General features: G+C 40.7%; 1 protein-coding gene across 3 annotated transcripts in view; it reads left to right on the plus strand.

The window, feature by feature from the left end:
• Positions 1–836: 836 nt before the first annotated feature.
• EPRS1 (glutamyl-prolyl-tRNA synthetase 1) overlaps positions 837–21,182 on the plus strand; it is a 39,417-nt gene continuing 19,071 nt past the window's right edge. For 2 of the 3 annotated variants that reach the window (XM_035111361.3, XM_035111363.3), the window contains exons 1-16: positions 837–983; positions 3,381–3,465; positions 4,518–4,617; positions 5,359–5,515; positions 6,573–6,718; positions 7,963–8,057; positions 9,131–9,257; positions 10,153–10,345; positions 11,062–11,233; positions 12,793–13,026; positions 14,537–14,621; positions 15,268–15,327; positions 18,143–18,253; positions 19,297–19,433; positions 19,882–20,089; positions 20,695–20,807. In XM_035111361.3, coding sequence (XP_034967252.1) covers positions 941–983; positions 3,381–3,465; positions 4,518–4,617; positions 5,359–5,515; positions 6,573–6,718; positions 7,963–8,057; positions 9,131–9,257; positions 10,153–10,345; positions 11,062–11,233; positions 12,793–13,026; positions 14,537–14,621; positions 15,268–15,327; positions 18,143–18,253; positions 19,297–19,433; positions 19,882–20,089; positions 20,695–20,807 — 2,066 coding nt within the window. In that variant the 5' untranslated portion in view covers positions 837–940. Of the gene's footprint in view, positions 984–2,894; positions 3,071–3,380; positions 3,466–4,517; positions 4,618–5,358; positions 5,516–6,572; positions 6,719–7,962; positions 8,058–9,130; positions 9,258–10,152; positions 10,346–11,061; positions 11,234–12,792; positions 13,027–14,536; positions 14,622–15,267; positions 15,328–18,142; positions 18,254–19,296; positions 19,434–19,881; positions 20,090–20,694; positions 20,808–21,182 lie in introns of those variants that run through there. The other variant, XM_088666679.1, reaches the window with a different exon arrangement.

Raw genomic sequence — 21,182 nt, forward strand, 5'->3', positions numbered from 1 at the left:
CTTTTGTATAAATTATCCCAGATTTCCCACTTTCCATTTCCAGTGTCATTGCTTAACGCATATGGAAGGTTCATAAGCAAGGTAAAGCCCCAGTTAAGTAGGCATGGTGTAAGAAGCCTTAAATCCTGGTATTTTTAGTGTTCTAATTGTATTTTATTTAGCAGTATTATGACAGGTTCTTGTCCATTAGAGGAACATTCAATAATCTGAAAGAGTGATAATGAGGAATGTCCACCTAGGCCTAGCCTAGGAGGATAATGGGAAAGTGAGGAGTATCTGCTATGAACCCTTACTATTGGTTAGAATTGCAACCTAAAATAAAATAACAATAGTCATCGTAGCACATCAGTGACACAGACGCAGCATTGCCCATGCCCCAGCTTCGTTACAGATGACTATGGTTTGAAATGAAGGTCGCAGATTTTGCCCTTTCGGGCACCAGCTTCTGAAGAGGCTGCCAATATATCCCAGCTGCCTCGAGGCTCCTTGACAGCCCCCAAACCCGCCACGTGTGCCCTCGACAGGGCCGCTGTACACGGCTGCGTGACGAGTAGCCACACGCGATTCCGAACCCGCGCCTGCCACATAACGCGTGAAGAGCAATCGCGTGAAGCTCCTACGGCCGCCCCTCGACCTTTTCTGAGGGGTGGGGGGTGGGAAGCCGCGGCTGACAAGGCGAGAAGGGATTTACGGCTTGGGGAAACGCGCTCGAGAATTACGGGGTTGTGGGCGGGGAAGAGCCTCTCGGCCTCCTCCGGGGAGGAAGACGCGCAGGCGTCAGGCCTTGTGACCAGCCGGGAGCCGAAGCAGGAGGCGGCGCTGCTGCCTCTACTCGAGAGGCGTGAGCAGAGCTGGGAAAGGGGAGGGCCGCGTCTTCAGCCTCGCTGCGAGTTGCCGCTCTCCTGCCCGGTCCTTTCTGCCTGCTGCTGCTGCCGCCGGAATGGCGCTGAGCTTGACGGTGAACCCCTCGGACGTCCCTCTCGGTAAGTAAGCCCTACACGGGATTTGGATACGGGAGGAGGCCAGTGGGCAGCCCCTCCGGTGGAGCCGGGCGTGTGGCTGCCATGTTGCGTCAGGCGGTGTCGGCGGCGGCTTCTCGCCCGTCCATTCATCCTCCCGCTCGCTCGCCTGGCAGCGGAGACGTTTCCAAAGCCAAGGGCAGAGCGAGACGCGCCTCGCCGCATCCCCCCCCCCCTCTCTGGGCCGAGGGAGGCGAAAGGGGACGGAGGGCAGAGGGGGGGGGCAAGGAGGGAGAAAAGGCTTGAGATGCTGGGAAGAGGCCGGCAAGGGCAGGCAGATGTGAAACTGTGGGAATTCGAGAGCCAAATACCCAATCTGGAGTAATAACCATGCATGTGGAGACAGGACATACCCGTAATCCACCTGCCAAAAGGGAATTTGTAGTTGTCAGCTGCATTATATTAAATGGGCGTCTCCCTTCAACCACACATAAGCAGGCAAAGGGAGAAAGGGGGTGGGCCGAGCTCGACTGAAAGGGGCTGACACGTGGCGCCGAGCTGGACAGCTGGAGGATCTTCTAATCTGGAGTATATATAGGCCACAAGCATCGGAACATGGCCTGCCTGGGACTCCGGATTAGTGATTCCTTCACGCTCTTCACAGCCACTCCTGTTCAATAAGAATCGGGGTAATCGAGAATAATGCATGGGCACTTTTAGTGGCACCGGACTTAACGATCAGAAAAGGCACCTCACTCCTTCACTGTAGATCCTTACAGTCTTATACGAGGCAAAACCAAACCCAGGGAGTTGGTCCATGTAGTGCAAGAGAGAGAAAAAAAGTAAATTCTGAGCATCTCTAGTATATGAAATTCTATAAATGTCATTTTGTTAGTGAATTGGCACTGCTTTTAGACATAGTGGGGCGTAGCTCAGGAGGATTTTATGCTCAGTCATGGGATTTCTGTATTGTAATTATAGCTTCTCATCCTGCCTCCTGAAATAACTCCAGTGTACAGTAGTCTTAAATAATGTGCACTTGCCTGCAATAACGCTCCTTAATAATACTGCAAGTTCAGCATATTAAATATTGTACCATAAATATTGTTCTACTTAACATAAGTTAAAACATTCATATTTTGTTGTGCAACTTGATCCTAATGCTCTTGCTTACTGAGAAGTAAGCCCCACTGAAATAAATAGGCTTACTTGCAAGCAAATGTGCTTATGCTATGGACATAATGCAGGAAGATGTTCATCCAGAAAGAATGTTTGTGTGTTCCTTTCTCTTTGTCCCTCTTTTTTAAAAAAACCAAAACCAAAACCAAAACCTTGACCTGAAATAATATGAATGCATGAATGCTGAGTTGGACTGAGTTAGGCTTCAAGTCTTTGAGTCTAATGTAGAAAAACACTGAGTACTGTATTTTAACAGTGTGCTCCTATGCAAGTTTGTTCAGACATTCCTCTTAATTTTACAGGACTTATACACCAAATAATTTTGCCTAAGACTATTTAGAATTTGAAATTTAATCTAATGCACACTTATTTAGTGTATTGAAGCTAGTGGTACTTACAGAAGTGTCAAAACTGCACAATAACAAAATGATAAACGTAACTTAAGTGAACTTGAGGATCTTTTGTTTAGATTCACTAAGACTGTAACCAGGACTTACTGCCGAATAGACATGCATTGGATTTTTATGTTTTTTAAAATTAAGACAAATCTTGTAAATAAGCCACAAACAGTTACTAGCCTGAAATACTTGTTTTACTATCTTGCTGTGGGCTAGTAGTGACAGAGTGCATTGCCTCCTGCAGCAACCCTCTGCATTTCTAGCTGATTGTGAAGGAGGGGCTTCCCTCTGGCTGCTTGCTTGGGAGGAGCAATAGGAAACTTCATCCCTCTTCTACTCACCTGCAAGCAGTTCTTGTCACTTATAGCTGCCACGGGAGTGCTTAAAATCCAAGTATCCAAAAATTTTAGACAGATGTGACCTTAACAGCAGCCCTTGGAAGTTTAGAACTGTTAGTGTGTATTCCAGACAAACTGAAAAACTGTTTTAGGTTTAGGTTTCACCTGCTCCTATTGAAATCAGCAGGGCTTAAAGGTGAAGATTTGTTTGGATCATGCATTTAGTATAGTGTTATGGTGCAGCACTTTGAATTTTGAGATAGTGCTGGTTAGTGAATTTACAGCCATTCCCTACTGAGGTCATTACTGTAAACTAGTCAAGGCTTTCCCCCTTCTCTTCAAACCTAATTGCTGCCAGGAAAAATAGGCAACAGGAATAAACTGATTTCTTTCCTAAGTGTATCGGTATTCAAGTGATGAGGGAAGTGTTGAGTTTAATCTCAATCCCTTCCAAAAATATGATTATGAAATATTTCCTCTTTTAATCAACAAATATGGTATTTTAGGAGCCTTGCTTACTGCAGAACATGTGAAGGATCATGTTAACATTTCAGTTGAAGAAGGCAAAGAGAACATCCTACGGGTATCTGAGTAAGTGCCTTGTATCTTTGCCATTAGTGCTTTTAAAAGTCAATTTATATATTTATGCTGTTAAGTGGAGGGCAGAAGACAGGGTAATATAATTTAATGGTTGCTTGTGGGATGAATATTTAGCCATCTCACTTCTTTGCTTCTGTTTAACCTCTATCTTTTGTATTATAAAGCCATTATATGTATTTGTATATATTCACATACTGCACTTTTTATTGCTACTTTTTATTTTTATGTAAAAGACACTTTCTTACACTTTTGGCGAGCTTCTTCAGTTCTTCGTTGAACTGAGTTTGGAGTGGTATTACTGTATTAATGAAATTAATTTAGGAATTCTCCTGTTTGTAATTTTTTTTGTTTTTGCTATCTTTATTAGGCTTAGAATCTATTTTTTATCTGTTTTAGCACCTGACAACTAAAATGTAAACTAATTGATTTAAATCAGATGTGTAATTTGTATTTCACTTCCCATCTTCTCCCTTCCTCCCCCAAACAATATGTCATTGTAATTGGTTATCTCAATTTAGTTTGGTAAACATACTGGCTGTTTCACCACTCTTTATCCCTTCTTCATATTCAAAGTGAAGGGGCTGACACTGGTTCGCTCATTTCTATGAGCTAGTTATGAATAATGTAGATGCAGGGGCAGCTTCCCCATCAAGAAGCATGGACCAGAGATGAGCAACACCTGCCTCTCTTCATTCCAAGTAGAAAAATGCTAGTATTTAAGTTCAGAATAATAAAAATTAAGATTGCCCTGAGCGTATATATAGTATATATATATAATATATATATATATATATTAGTTGATTGAACACCATCAAACTTCCTATGGTTTTTCTCCTCAAGTAACAAGAATTAGAGTAGTGCAGCAAATTATAAAAGTCTAAAAGGGGACAGGCACTTAATTGATTTTCTTTATTATTTGGTAGAATGCCCATTAGTTCATTTAAAATAACTTGCTATGCTGCTTTTATGATCCATCCTAATGCAATTCTATTTCAGTCTGGAGAAGCTCATGCAAAGTTCTTTCTCCCCCCCCTTTTAAATAGTCAGGTTACATTTACAGATGTGAATTCCATAGCTCGCTATCTGGCTAGAATTGCCACATCTGCTGGATTATATGGCTCTAATTTGCTGGAACATACTGAGGTATGAATCAGTTGCTTATATTTGAGATTGCCTATTGATTATTCCCCCTGCTATTTGATTAATACCTTAAATGTTGCAGAGTGTTATTAATTGAATGATGTGTAGGCTGTGTACTTCAGTTCTTTTAATATTTTCCTAACGGCAATGGGTGGTAATCAACTAAGTTTTAGTTCAAAGTAATCCCACTTAAATTAGTGAACTGCATTGCATGTTTGGTGCGGCTGCCCTTGAAAATGATGCAAAATGTGGTGCCTTGACTCCTTCTTGGAACAGGATATCACCAACATATTACTCCACCGTTGAAAGAATTTCACTAGCTGTTAATTACCTACTAGGAAAAGCTCAATGTGTGCTGGTTTTAGTGTGGGAGGCATAGTACCCACTATGGGGGACTGGTCTTGCTTCTTCTGGGGTAGTTTCTCCACCCTTGGTCCCTATCCTGCACTCAGTTCTCCCATGTGGTTCCTAGAAGCTGTCAGGATGTGACAGCAGCCACACCCCAGGAATGGCTTCAACTGGCTGGCTAAACCAGATGAGAGTAGCCAATGAGTCTCAAACCCTAAGTGAGTTAGGGACCTTCCCTGACTGCGAAGATAGGCTCCAGCAGACTGAGTGGCTGAGACCAATAGTTGGTTTTCAGTAGATCTACTGTATATTGAGTAAAACTGAGTAAAAAAGCAACACTTTTATATAACTTGTTACATAATATTTAAGCAAAAACAACTCCCTTCTTTTCCAAAGATTGACCATTGGATGGAGTTCAGCACCACAAAGTTGTCTTCTTCCACCAGTTTTGCTTCGGCAATTCAAGAGCTCAATAACTGCCTTTCTCTGAGAACTTATTTGGTTGGGAACTCTTTGAGTCTTGCAGATTTCAGTGTCTGGGCAACACTAAAAGGTAAATAATATAGAAAATGTGTTAAAATTGCAGTACCTTGATAACTACTCATTTATGCATTGCATTCACCAAAGTGTTAATATCTTTTGAAGTTAAAATCCAAAGAATTCTCTTCTTATTTTTACATACCAGTACTAGTAAATTTAGTGAGACCAGATGTATTTCTTCTTTTTGCTGTGGGAGGTGTTCTGTAATTTTATTGTTTTAATGTAATGGCTGTTTTAAATATATTGTTTTAATTAATAGCTGCTCTGGAAGCACGTTTAGGATTGAAGAGTTAGATATAAATGTCAGATTAAATAACATATAATGTTTTGCATGAATTAAATTCTGCAGCATAATAGGTTGCATACCTCATTTTTGTTATATGAATGAAAGTAACTCTATTCATGGAAGGCTGCAACCCATGAAATCTACAGATCTGTCAGGGGTCAGCAACCTTTTTCAGCTGTGGGCCGGTCCACCGTCCCTCAGACTATATTTTTTTCGGGAAAAGATGAACGAATTCCTATGCCCCACAAATAACTCAGAGATGCATTTTAAATAAAAGCACACATTCTACTCATGTAAAAACACCAAGCAGGCCCCACAAATAACCCAGAGATGCATTTTAAATAAAAGGACACATTCTACTCATGTAAAAACATGCTGATTCCTGGACCGCCCACGGGCCGGATTGAGAAGGCGATTGGGCCGCATCTGGCCCACGGGCCTTAGGTTGCCTACCCCTGTGTTACATTATTGTTTAAACAGCTTTTCCAACTGTGTTTTTACTATTTTTGCCAGTGAATTATTTTGTAATGTGCATATCACTTTTTCCAAAATTTCATATGTTTGAGGAGACCTGTACACCTGAACAGCTCAGTGAATGCCTCTATTCTGTGCCCTCACTAAAATTAAAGCATAGAATTTGATTTTTTTTCTAGTGGTGTGTTCTCATAGCTGAGCTTCCAATATTGATCTGTGCTGATTTTTGGTGTGAATCATGTCAGTGAGAAATCTTGCTAAACTGTCTGCTTCCTAATCTGTAATAAAACATAGCTTTCCCCCCCAATAGGCAACAATGCAGGGCAAGAGCTGTTACCTCATGGTAAAGCTCCAGTTCATGTAAAACGCTGGTACAACTTTCTTGAAACACAGCCTGTTTTCCAGTCAGTAGGTTCCAGGTGGACTGTGGGAGCTGCTATTCCAAAGACTAAAATGGTAAGCTTTTTGCTGATTAGGCATTTCTGGCTCATATTCTACCAGAGTTCTGTCATCTAGCTAAGGGTAGATGTAAATGATTTTATCTGCAAAGTGCTGAGCAGAAAAGGTCACAATGGGCTGCTGCACATCTGAGACGCAAAAGATCTGAATCAGCAGTGTTGTTAGCCCAGTTTTCAAAAGAAGAATGGGAGGAAATTAAATGCTTGCTCATTACTTTGTGACTTTTCGGTTGGTCCTTATAAAAGGTATCGCACCACTGTTGCTTTTAGATTTTTTTCTAGTAGACCAGCACAGCTAACAGCAGTTGTTATCTTTCTATGCAATCTAGCCTATATTGGATGTAGTGCTCAAAGTACAATAAAAAGCAAGTTAAAGAAACAAGCATATTCAGTTTAGAATTGAACTGTTAAGATGCAAGCTTTAACTGATATAGTGGTGCCACTCTAACAACCTTGTCATGTTTCAGCTTAGGGATTTGCTCACAGTAGCAATCAGTGGGACAGGACAGGGACACTTATCTGACCTCCTGTCACTGACTTCACTGTGCTTGCTGGGATGGGTAGGGAGGTCAGCATGGTGCAAACTCACCAGCAGGAGCTCTGGATTGACTTCTTTGCTGCATTTGCACTGCGCCAACCTTTCTGCTGCCTCACCCCTGGTAAGTGCAGTGTTGTAATGGGAGGTCAGATAATCACCACTACTTCTCCCTGCTGCCCACTGCTGTCTGTTCAGTAACAGAAAGATAATACTGGAAAGTTCTAGATCAGGGGTCAGCAAACCTTTTCAGCAGGGGGCTGGTCCACTGTCCCTCAGACCTTGTGGGGGGCCGGACTATATTTTGGGAAAAAAGAACGAATTCCTATGCCCCACAAATAACCCAGAGATGCATTTTAAATAAAATGACACATTCTACTCATGTAAAAACATGCTAATTCCCGGACCGTCCGCAGGCCAGATTTAGAAGGCGATTGGCCCCCGGGCCTTAGTTTGTTCTAGATGCTGGGGGCACAAGGGTAGGGGGGAAAGAGCTGCCAGGGAAATGAGGTGGCAGAAAAATCCTCTTCTGCCAGCCGCCTTTTCTCTGGATCCAGCCCATGTGCTGGATGTGTTAAAAGAGCCCATCTCAGATAATTATTTAGTCGCTCAGTTGTTACTGCTAACTTAGTTTTCATAATAAAAGTCTCTGTGTTTCTTTGCTCAGTTTGTGATTTAATAATTTCATTCATTGTTTTAATTTTAAGGCAGCAGAGAAGAAGCAAGATGTTGGGAAATTTGTTGAACTCCCTGGAGCAGAGATGGGAAAAGTCATTGTTAGATTTCCTCCTGAGGCAAGTGGGTAAGTTGACATTTGTAAGTTGGTATGTGTAAGGGCTTTTAAACCCACACTCATTTCGCAGTGTGAAAAATAGAGAATGGATTTTCTCTTGTAATTTTCATAAGGAAAGGAGAATTTTAAAACTATGTTACTTTAAAATTACTTTTGTATGAAACTACTTATCTTTAAATGCCCTTCTCATGTAACTGAAAATGTATGTGCCAAACATGAAGGAAAGTAAAGTATATTTTGAAACAGGTAGGTGTTGGTCTGACGTAGTCGAAACAAAATGAAAAAAATCTTTCCAGCAGCACCTTAGAGACCAACTAAGTTTGCCATTGGTATGAACTTTCCTGTGCATGCACACAAAATCTGAAGAAGTGTGAATGCACACAAAAGCTCATACCAATGACAAACTTAGTTCGTCTCTAAGGTGCTGCTGGAAGGAATTTTTTTATATTTTGAAAGTTAGATTCCCCGTCTCATTCTGTCCTGGTGAGGGGGGGACCCTCAATGTCCTGCAAGATTTCTGTTAGCTCACATTTCTCTTAATTAGAAAACGTAAAGATTCACAATATTTGTGTTTTATCTGTGAAAATTTTAGCTTACATAGGCCTGTATCCAAAGAACTGTGAGTGGAGCTCCACTTAGGCACCAGGACTTTCCTTTCCCTGCTTCCTTCCTACTGGAGTCTCTTGCACTTTTTTGAGCTTTTTTGTGGTGATGATCAGGCTATAGAAAAGTTTTTGCCAACTCAGTTATTGAGTATTGTGGTAGGCATTTGTCTTGAAAGTGATATAAAATGTACTTTAAAAAAATGAGTGGTGATGTGTGCAGGTACAATACCTAAGCCATTGACTTGAAACATTAACTTTGGCTTAGGTAAGTCCAAAAACAATTGGATTCTCTTCTCAAGAGGCTATAAAGTTATGACTGAAAGAAAAAGCTTTAAGTTGTTTTTTATGTTAAACAAAACATACTTTACAGTGACAATTAAAAGAGGGAAATACTAATATTTTGCCTCTTCCTTTGGTGTGCTCTATTTTTCACTTTTATCCAACATTTTCTTCTTCTTGACATTATTTTCTGTCTAGATACTTGCATATTGGTCATGCAAAAGCTGCTCTGTTGAATCAGCACTACCAGGTCAACTTCAAGGGTAAACTGATCATGAGGTTTGATGATACAAATCCAGAAAAAGAAAAAGAAGATTTTGAAAAGGTATCTTTTCATAATGATATCTCATTATGGGTCTCTGATTGTTTGATTTCTGTACAGTTCTGTTTGTTAACTGTAGAGTGGGTGGGGACACCTCACAATAACACAAAGGATATCATTCACACAGGTGCTTTATTAATAGCCTGGGGCTGAGCTAAGCCTTTCCCACCCAAACGTTGTCCTTGCTTTTCAGCAGACTGTTAGCTGTTTGGCCTCACCCCTGTGCTTCTAGGCTTTCAGAAGTTACCTTGGGTGAGGTGGGATGAAACAACAAAGAGCTCATTGCACTGGAATAAAATATGAACAAAGCTGGAAAAGAACTCTTCCTTACGGATTTATTTGATTTACAGTGCTAACTATGAAAAAAAACATTAGTACAGAGCCTGATTCATTGTGAAGCTGGGCTTCTAAAAATGTTTTTTAAAAGACCACATTGATAGCAAATGAACCTCTCATTGACTTACCACAATATAAATGTGTTAAAAGCGCTAAAAAGCCAAGTGGCCTTGCTATAATTGCACTGAGGGTCTTGTTGTTCACTTTGATGGCTCTGGTTCCCACCTAAGATGACCTGTTCAGAAGGAAACAGTGGTTAATGGTATCGGAAGGTACCAAGAGGTTGAAATTGCCAGTGAGATCTGGGATATCCTCATGCACAATACAGAAATGCAAAAATTATTATTCTTTGGATAAATAAAGCATTTACAAAAAACTAAATTGACATAGTAAGATATCAAAATTCTTTTGTGGAGCTCTTTAAGCAACCACAAATCCCCAAAGACCTATTGGATCAGGTGAAAATACAGATCAGGTGAAAAAGGCAAGCTCTGTCAGTGAGAAGACTTAATACTAGGATTTTTGTATATCAAGTTAATCCTTTGAACATTTATATCTTCAGGTTATCTTGGAAGATGTTGCAATGCTGCACATCAAACCGGACCAATTCACCTACACTTCGGATCATTTTGAAACAATAATGAAATATGCTGAGAAGCTCATTCATGAAGGGAAGGCTTATGTGGATGATACGCCAGCAGAACAAATGAAAATGGAACGAGAGCAAAGAACAGAGTCCAAGCACAGAAATAACTGTAAGATGCTTTGTCTGGCTTCCATCTCTATTTGCTCTGTTAATTAGTTGCTTAGTAATTGTTACTATTGTTGTTGTTATCATCATCATCATCATTTATTAAATTTGAATACCACCCTTCATCCAAAGATCACAGGATAGTTCACAACATAAAAATACAAAATGAGAACCCAAAATACATAACAATAACAAATCAATAACCCCCCCTTCCCACCAACACATTTAGAAGGACATAGAATGCTAATCAGCCCAAGGCTGATTACATATGAAGATAGGTAATGAAGGCACCGGGGGAGTCTCCCTCAGGAGACCACCCACAAATGGGGAGCCACTGCAGAAAAGGCCCATTGTATTGCCACCCTCTGGACTTCTCGTGGAGGAGGCACACAAAAATGGCCCTCAAAAGATGATCTAGTTAATTTTATGCATATCTAGTTAAAATGTTATTATGTTGTAGATCTGGGAAAGACCTCTGCCTGAGATCCTGGAGAGATGCTGCCAGTCAAGAGAGACAATAGTAGCTAAATCAATCAATGGAATTTCAGATGAGAAAATGTTAAACCCTTTAGTTAAAGTCATTGCCAAAATACCTGCTAGACTAGAGTTGCTGTCAGTTTTAGCTCCGTTCTTGTTGGAGGTGTCTCACTTTTGGTAAATAATATTTCATAGTATCAGAGCTGGGTTATTAAATCTGAACTCAATTTTGCCGTTTTATAGCTGTTGAGAAGAACTTCAAAATGTGGGAGGAAATGAAAAAGGGAACGGAATATGGGCAGACCTGCTGTCTACGAGCAAAAATCGACATGAGTAGTAACAATGGATGTATGAGGGACCCAACTCTTTATCGTTGCAAAAACCAGCCACATCCACGAACAGGGAATAAGTACAAGTATGTGTTGAGAAATGGGAATTGCAATTCACTTAATGAGATTACTCACTTACAGTGAGATTAGTAGTGGGCTTCAGGCTACTGTACTCTCAGTTGCAGAATGAGAGACTCTCCCAGTCCTTCTTTCAGTGCACAGGGAAGGAAACAAATCAGATGCTGGTTCGTCATTACCTGCAAACCAGCACTCGTGGTTTGTTTCTCTCTTAACAAACCACAAGAGCTGTTTCACATGTCATGCCAAGCCATCTCCTGGTTTCTTTCCTCCACAGCATGCTGAAGGAAAGACCAGGGGAGGAGTGACGCGTGAACTTTTGAAGTGTTACCCAGCACATTGTACATTCTTGCTAAGCCATTCTTAAATTTTAGCTATGGTTTCTCATTAGGTGTGGATGGGGCCATTGAATTGATGTATTTATCTTTGGCCCTTTATCAAATTACGTTGTGTTTTCCTTTGCCTGATGCAATCCCAACAGTGCTATGAAAAACCTTTTCACAGCAGCTTCTGCCCTTGCCAGCATAGCTTTGTCTGATTAAAACCTTGAGCAGAGATAACATTTTGAGGGGATTCCATCCTACTACTACTGTGGACTGGGCATGCACTTTCCAGGGAGAATTAGAGAGCAGTTTCTTAACCCTTCCTTCCTCCTTTTAATCTCTTTCTACTCCTTCCCAAATCTGCAATGGGAAGTGAAATGGGAAAAAGCACAGGGTGGGTGGGTGTTTGCTGGGATTAGAAGCCATGGAAGATGTTAAGTATTCTTCCTTGCAGGTGGCCCCATGCTCCCCCCACATTCTTATTATCTCAGTAAAAAGGTATTTGCTGATAATAATGGGGTTCTACCCTATTAATTTTTTGCTCCAAAGAAGCTTGCTTTATGAACTAACATTTAATTTTTACAGCTGGGCTCAATCCTCTACTATCAGTGAGCTCAAAAGAAAAACGTTCCTACTTTCTCTTTCACTTTTTCATTCTGGAAAAGCAGTTCCTGGAACTAGCTCATTTCTTATAATTACTGTGGAACTAGCTCACTCACTATAACTACTGTGTTTGTGCTGTAACGTTAAAGTTTTGCTTCTGTTATATATTTAACAGAACATTACAGCACAAGCACAGTACCTATAGTGAGTACAGACATACCTTGGTTCTGGAACAGAATCCATTCCGGAAGTCTGTTTAACTTCCGAAAACATTCGAAAACCAAGGTGCGGCTTGTGATTGGCTGCAGGAACTTCCTGCACTCAATCGGAAGCCGCATCGAACGTTTGGCTTCCAAAAACATTTGCAAACTGGAACACTTCTGGTTTTGAGGTGTTCAGGAGCCAAAAATGTTCGAGTCACAAGGTGTTTGAGAACAAAGGTACAACTGTACAGTATAGTGTTTGAGCTTGGTTTGAAGAAAGTGGAAAGCTCTTCCTCTTTCATTAACAGTAGTCACCACAACAAGCTAAATCTTTCTGTTGCTTTAGAGATTGCTTAATAAATTTATTAATAGTGTGTGCAGTGCTCAACACTTTCAATGTGCACATGAAGCTTACTTGCATTTTTTCTTATGTTTCAGTATTTATCCCACGTATGATTTTGCCTGTCCCATAGTTGACAGTATTGAAGGTGTCACTCATGCATTAAGAACAACAGAATATCATGACAGAGATGAACAGTTCTATTGGATTATTGAAGCCTTGGAAATAAGAAAACCATATATCTGGGAGTACAGCCGCTTAAACCTCAACAACACTGTATTGTCTAAAAGGAAGCTCACTTGGTTTGTCAACGAAGGGCTAGTGGATGGCTGGTATGTTAAAGGAGTTAAACTTGGTAGGAATTGCAGGTGTTTATACATGTTCACATTTGTTTTGCAATGTAATCAGTGTATAGATAATTTTTTATAAGCAGTATCTTACACTAAAAATAAGTTGGTGTGGCTTTATTTTTTTAATTTCCAAATTTACTCCAAAGAATGAAGAAATTACAGGTTTACAACTTCTAGATATTGTGTTAGTCAATATATTTTAAATACCCTCAGTCTTTTTATCCAACAACTTTTCTTAACTGTATTAGACTTTCAAACTCAGATAATCATTGTTCAGAATTATTGGCTTTAATAATAATAATAATAATAATTATAATAACAACAACAACAACAACAATTTATTCTTTATACCCCGCCCATCTGGCGGGGTTTCCCCAGCCACTCTGGACGGCTTCCAACAAAATATTAAAATACAAAAGCCCGTCAAACATTAAAAGCTTCCCTAAACAGGGCTGCCTTCAGATGTCTTCTAAAAGTCTGGTAGTTGTTTTTCTCTTTGGCATCTGGTGGGAGGGCGTTCCACAGGGCGGGTGCCACTACTGAGAAGGCCCTCTGCCTGGTTCCCTGTAACTTGGCTTCTCACAGCGAGGGAACTGCCAGAAGGCCATCGGTGCTGGACCTCAGGGTGCGGGCAGAACGATGGGGGTGGAGTTTTGTGCTCAGTTTTGTGATGAGCAATGTTTGAATATGTAGGTTCAAAGTAGGAAAAGTGTGTGGGTCTCCCCGCACTCTTCTTTTAATGTAATCTTTTCTTTTCAACTGAGGTTTCAAACTTGGGGAACAGAATGTGGCAGAAATCTACCTAATAGTAACAAAAACCATGCAAAAGGAGTGGTGGATTAATTTGCTTTTCCATGGCCACCTGCACAATTATTAGTACTACATTAACCAGGTTAACCAGATTGAGTTTTTCTTCACGTCATTTGTATACCCAAAAAATATTATTGGAAGGATGCTCATTCCATTAAAGTGTCATTGTTGCCAACTTTTTGCCGCATATCAATTAAGCAAAATGAGTAGAAATCTCCAAAAATAAGAGAGTTAAAGTCTCAAAAAGTTTGGTATGAATGTTAATAACATGCCTTAGGTAACTATGTAATTATATAAGAAATCAATGGCACAATGCATGCATTACTTATGTTTGTTGAAAAATTACTGTTACTGTTGCTTTCAGATATAGTGATACATTGTATCGTTTCCAGTAAACATTTCCAGCAAACACTCTTCTGGTCCTTAGATTGATCTGTGCTTATGTGATGCTTTCTGTTCTTGGGAAAAAGACCCAAGAATAAAGCAGATCCTATGAATTCCTCAAAATCGATATCGCAGCTTTTGCAGGATAAAAGAAAGATGTGCAGGGTGTTGGAGAGCCAAAATAAAAAGAGCATTTTAAGTATCCTCTCTTCCAAGTTTATTCAACCCTATACATAGGCTTTTTGAAATTGTCACAAGTTTTGCATTGTTAAATTAAGCAGAAATTCTTTTCTATTAGGGATGACCCAAGATTCCCAACTGTGCGTGGTGTCCTAAGAAGAGGCATGACAGTTGAAGGACTGAAGCAGTTTATTGCTGCACAGGTAGGTGGTTGCATTTCTACTCTCCCTTCAGCTGGAGTCTCTTTGTAGATCTAGTTATTTTATAGACAATTCCTTCTTTCAAGAACACCAGGAAAGTCTTCCTCTTGTGACTTGGATTGTGCAGTTGTCCAATCCATGGGTAGCCTTTTACATGTTATTGGGCTATAGCTCCCATAGAACTACCAATCTTACTGTGAAACATGGACCACTCATTCTCTGAGATACTCTATCAGGGACCATAGGATTATAATTTAAAGAAGTTGATACAGCATATTAACATTTGCAAAATAACATCAATACATCAAATAACTATAGCATGTTCAACATCTAACTGGACAATTGATCCATCTTTAATTTACCCTCAGACTTATACCTGAAACTTTTAAGAAAGCATAGTGTGTTAAAGAAGATCACCCCTATATTGCAACAAAAAAGATTGATTATTGATGGATTCCTCCCACCCTCACCCCCAGCAAGACACTTATTTCTAGTCCTGAGGAAGGATGTTTATTTTTGTAAAGAACTAATGTTGTGGAAGAGAATGGTCAAAGTAAATAAGGTGTAATTCAAAATGCAATAACAAATACACAATCAAGATTTATGGCCTTTCTTTCTCCTATCCCCCTCTTCCCGTTATATTTTACAGGGCTCCTCTCGATCAGTTGTAAACATGGAGTGGGATAAAATATGGTCATTTAACAAAAAGGTACATGCTCCTCCCTTTTGATCTGATGACATTTCTGATTGACACCTGCTCTCTTGTGCTGGTTGTGAACCCAGCATTCTTTGGAATGCTCTTCAAAGACTAGCGAATGCAGTATGTTGCATCACCTTGCTCCTCATCTTCAGGAAAATGGAATGTCCCCTCTTGCTAACCAGGGCTAACACTAATCTTGCTGACTTTTGCCAATCTGATACTGAATTGTTGTTCTTGAATTGTGTGGGAGATAATGATATTTTGCTAATATAAACTCTGATGAAAATTCTGCATTTCATTTTTCTGCTTTCAAGCTGCGAGCTATCTGTAAGAAGGTATTACTTAACGCTTTTTCTGCCTTAGCATATAGCTTACAGTATTGTAAGCATACATAGCATAAGCCATCACTGTGCAACTTCTCATAGCACAACCACGTTTGCTTACATAATGAGCTGTGTCTTTCCATCTTAAAATGCATTATTCCTGTTCAAAAGGGAAAATAATGATCTGAGCCTGAATTTCTCAACGGAGAAGAAAGTGTCACTTTTAATTTACAATGCTGGACATACTGCCTTTCTGCAGTGTACTGAAGGCGTTAACGTTTTCTCTCTCAGACAACAAGTAAAGCTCTTCTGATGTGTCTTAATTTAGCATCAAATAAGGAATACTGCATCTTGACATGGTTAGTTGCTTCTTTGGCAGCAGATGCTTGGACACTATAATAAGGCGAACTGTTTGTGTCTGTCTGCACAACTCTGGCTGTTCTTATTCTTTTAACTTGAGTCTGTATTTTTGCTTGTTTTCAAGGAGGCTTGCCCCAGAACTAAGTATTTGCTTGCCTGGCATGTGTCTTGTATTCTCCTAAAGCCCTTTTCATTTGTTCTCTTTATTTTATATGAGGGATTATCAATTGGTTCTTTTTGTTGCTGCATAGATGGACACTAGTGCATCAAACAAATTTATAAATACCATCGGCCTTAAATTTAAGTTGTTGTTCACTTCTTGGCACTGTATGCTGCCTCATGCATTCACCCTGGGGCAAGAGTGAAAGCGAAGGCATTGAATTAGTTTGTAGGACCAAGTATTGAGCTACTGAGAAAGCAAAAATAATGAGTCAGTAGCTCACTAGTGAAAAGCAATTCAAGAATACCCAAAGAACCTCTGTTTGTTAGTGCAGTCAACAAACTGCGCTGGTTAGCTGTGGGGCAGTTAAAGTTTTGCTTTTTTTGTGAAGACTGATAAGAAAATAATTTATACCTCTGCACACCTGCTAAAAAGTAACACAAGTGTTGCTGATACCTGGATCTAATCCAAAGTCAGATTATTGAATTTAGACTCCTGGGGTGCCCAGATCCAGGGTGTCAATAATTTCCTTGTGTTTCTTATTGATAGGTGAAAATAGGAGTGATGTGTGTTTCAAGTACTTCAGCTAGTTAGCATCCATATCAGTAGAGGTGTGTACGTTGTTTCACTTCAGGTACGAAACCTGTCTTAGTTAATTTTCTCCTGCAACACTATTGTACTCCTGGCCCTAGCATTTGGGAAAGCAGAATATAGGCTATTTCCTTAGAAGTCGCTGTTTTCACATGTAACCTAAAAATAAATAAATACTGCCTTCAGATTTCTCTCTCCCAGATAAGTTAGTTTTGTACATGTGTACATCATTTCTCCATTCCTTTACTAGCCTTAATACCTCCAGCTAGTACAAAGTAGCAAGGCCTTGTAAGAGAGACTGAAAAGCCTAAACCGATAAAGAAGCGAGTGCAGTAAAAGCAGAAGCAAAAATAGCTAGGAGGCAGTTCTGTTTGAGTTGTGAATAGAGTAGAAAACTATTTTGTCAGTAATGCAAGAGAGGAGAAGCTGTTCTTGAGTTCATTGCTGTGATGTTGCCTTATTATAGTGATCTAACGCTGTTGTTAGGGGCAGTCGGTGGGGTGGGGGTGGGGCATGGAGCCACCTTCCCAACAGCAGGTGTTGCTGCAGCTTGATGCGGAAGTGTGACAATGAGGCCAGGGTTGCTCAGGAGCACCAGTTGGGAGTACCAGATTGACTCTGTCGGCACACCCACACTGTCCCAACCTTACCACAGCCATGCCACCCGCTTGCTCCCGCCCCATCCTAGTAAGTAGTAGTGATACTGCTCTTGGGAGAGAGACTCCATGCCCCCTGCCCTGCCATGTGGCTGCTCCTGGCTTTTGTTGAATAATGGTGATGCCGGAAAACATACTTCACGGAAGAAATTCACAGGGGGAAAAAGTGAAATTATGGAATTGTGTCCTGTGTTCATAATGACTACGGGTGAAATCTATTGTTCTTTTAAAAACTGATCCCATGAGTTCAGCATAATTGCGCACTAAGGCTTCACTCTTACACATGTTTACTTAGAAATAAGCTACATTGAAACTCAAGTAGGGTTTCCTTTCTAGGATGCATACATTGGCTTATCCTGTAAGACTTAAGCCAACATTCGGAGTTACCTGTAATCTACACAGGTAATGCGAGTACTAGGATTTTACTTGCTTTATGCCCAGGGCTATGACATTTATTGCCCTCTAATATATATGTAAAGTTTTAGATGATTTCTAAACCAGAGGTATCTATTTTTGTGTGTGAAAGGCCATGAGAGTGTGTAACTCTTGTGGATTTTGAGTTCCTCTTTTCTTATTGACCAAAGATGCAGTAACACAAAGAATACCAGTTAATATTCCTAAATGATGCATACACTTTTTAGTTCACATAACTCTGACTCTGATTTTTTTTTTAAGAAATCTGTTCTGGGAGTACTGAATAGATGTGATTATTTTTGGTTATTCTTGGTATGTAGGTTATAGATCCTGTGGCACCTCGCTACACCGCTTTGCTGAAGAATGAAGTAGTCACAGTAAATGTTCCTGAAGCTCAAGAAGAGATGAAAGAAGTCGCCAAGCATCCAAAGGTTTGCTTGTTAGTTGTTTTGTTTTAAGAGACACTGTAACCTAGATAGTTAAAACAGAGAACTTGTGTAGTATTTCCACGTTTGCCTGAAACCATTCTTCCACACTCCCAAAATGTAACAAAGGAAAAGTAAGATTAGTTAGCTCATGGATGGCAGAGCTAATGAAAGAGTAAAATGGGGGTGCAAGGTGACGTCATGTGCTCTTGGGCACTCTGGGAAAGTTCTTGGGAGAAATTTGTTTTTATTTTAGAGTTGGGATGGACCAGGGAGAACACTATGCCAGCCCTGGAGCTTGGGGACCTTGTTGTGTTATGGCGTTGAACCTGGCCATAATGTGATGAGAATTACCTGGAGATGAATGACGTCCAGCAGGCTTCCCTGTGTTTCTCTGCTACACCTCTCACTGTGCCTCCCGGAATTAGCAGAGTCTCTTCACAGCGTGAAGTGTGTGTCTGCAGGATAATAAGGCACGGACACGGACAGTTTCAAATCTAATCTAAGAAGCTTTATTTACAGCGACAGGAACCTGGAGAGAGACCAGGCAGGGTGACTCTCCGTAGGTAACTCAAAACTGAAACTGTTCACATTACACAGCATAGTGAACACACCCCAAGGAACAGGACTGTCACTTCCTCAGAGCTGTTAACCCTGTAAGCTCTGGTACTCCTCACAGACCTATCGGCAGAGGAGGGAAATGGGAAAGTGCACCCTCCTTACATCTTTGGCCTTTCTGGCTTGAGCATAGCAGTTCTGCCTCCCCAGGCAAGTAGGATGGACCAGTCCATAGTTTGAACAATCTCATTGCAATCCAAAGAAGAATTCACATGAATGGCAAACTCTCCTGCAAAGCTCAGCATTTGTATATTCTAGGATGGATTGGTGTGTTATAATCTGTCTAAAGCAAAAACCTGCAGTGCAGCCCTAACCATGTCTACTCAGAAGTAAGTTCTATGAGTAAGTGGGGCTTATTGTCAGGCACGTGTTAGGATTGCAGCCTTAACCAAGCATCTGGGCAAGTTCTTTTCTCTCTCGTTAACATGCAGAATGCTGAGGTTGGGTTGAAGCCTGTATGGTACAGTCCCAAAGTGCTGGTTGAAGGCGCAGATGCAGAGACATTGGCAGAAGGAGAGATGGTTACGTTTATTAATTGGGGCAACATAATCGTCACCAAAATACACAAGTAAGTTTCTGGATCTTGAAACAAGCTGGGATGTTGAATTCCATCGTCGAGAATGTTATTGGGAACAGAAGTCTGGCATTTTAAACATTGAAGAAAAGTATTTAATGGATGGGGCTGTTACCACTTGCAAGCACAGTTCCGTTATCTGTCTCCCCCATCCGATTGCAACCTTCTGCACCTCCAGAAGCTGCTCTTGGGGGTTCAAGGGATTGTTAGGACATGCTGCAAGGGAGCTGCAACTGCGGGGCAGCAAGCAGAAATTGCGTAAGTTGAAGTGACATCTCACAATAGATCCAGCCAAGTGTAGCTTGACTGTTGAATGTGATGGTAGAGGCTTTAAACTTCTCTATGCAAAGCAAGTTAATCTGCATGCCACTGATATAACCTAGATACTATACCAGTCATTTATTTGCACTATTTAATCACAGTGTGTTCTGCTTCTGTGTAGGAACTCCACTGGGAAAATCACATCCATTGATGCTAAACTAAATTTGGAGAATAAGGACTACAAAAAAACTGCTAAGATCACCTGGTTGGCAGAAACTCCTCGTGCTCCTCCCATCCCTACTGTCTGTGTCAACTATGAACACTTGATTACCAAACCTGTCCTGGGCAAAGAGGAAGATTTCAAGCAGTATGTCAACAGAAATAGCAAGGTAGCTTGCAACATGTCACCTATTAATACATTTTAAAAATTTTCTCTCTTACTCCATGGAGCTCAGGGTGGCCTATAGTCTCCCCACTCCCTCCCCCTGGACTTTCCCCCCCTGCCACAGTAAACCTGCAAATTAGCTTAGGTTGAGTGATTGTGACTAGCCCTCAAAATCACACAGTAAGCTTTGTGGTGGAGAGAATATTTGAACTTGAGTCTTCCTTATCAAAATCTGACACTCTAGCCACTATACCAGGCATCCCCAAACTTTGGCCCTCCAGATGTTTTGGCCTACAACTCCCATGATCCCTAGCTAAGAGGACCAGTGGTCAGGGATGATGGGAGTTGTTGTCCCAAAACATCTGGAGGGCCAAAGTTTGGGGATGCCTGCACTATACCATATTGGTTGTGTACCTGCTTTTCTTCCTTTTGGATATCGGCTCTCCAAATGAGTTACCATATTGTAAATTGGGGGTTTTCAGTATTCAGCAAGATGTTTCTTTCCTCCTGGGCTAGCCTCACCCTTACAATGCACTACACTAGTTCTTAGAACATGCACTATGTTGTTCATGGGACGTAATGCTGACTTGATTTTTAACCTGTTTACAGCAAGAAGAATTGATGTTAGGCGATCCTTGCCTTAGAGACCTGAAAAAAGGAGATATAATACAGATTCAGAGAAGAGGCTTTTATATTTGTGATCAGCCATATGAGCCTATTAGGTGAGCAACTGGAAACTCATCCCTTTTGTTTATCTATTTGGAATACTCTGCCGTAGAATTAGATAAGCATCTTATGGCCATTGGAGTGTTTCATAGCACAAATTCACATATTTATACTCATATTCTAAACGTTCCTCTTTGCCAGGAGTCCATGTAGATACAAAATTAGAGGCTTGTGGAATGCATTTTGCAAAAGTATAAAGAGGAGTGCCTTTGGAGCAGAATGATTAGAAAAGTTTGTGTGTGTAGCTCTTGTGTGTCTTCTTGAACAAACTGAATGGCAAGGCAGCCTGTTCTCTGTAATATCAGGCTGTATATTCCACATCCACCCTCATTTGTTGAACCATGAACAAAATGTAAAGGTTTTATCTATCC

Source organism: Zootoca vivipara, chromosome 3 (assembly GCF_965207765.1).
Source record: "Zootoca vivipara chromosome 3, rZooViv2.hap1.1, whole genome shotgun sequence".
Taxonomy (NCBI): domain Eukaryota; kingdom Metazoa; phylum Chordata; class Lepidosauria; order Squamata; family Lacertidae; genus Zootoca; species Zootoca vivipara.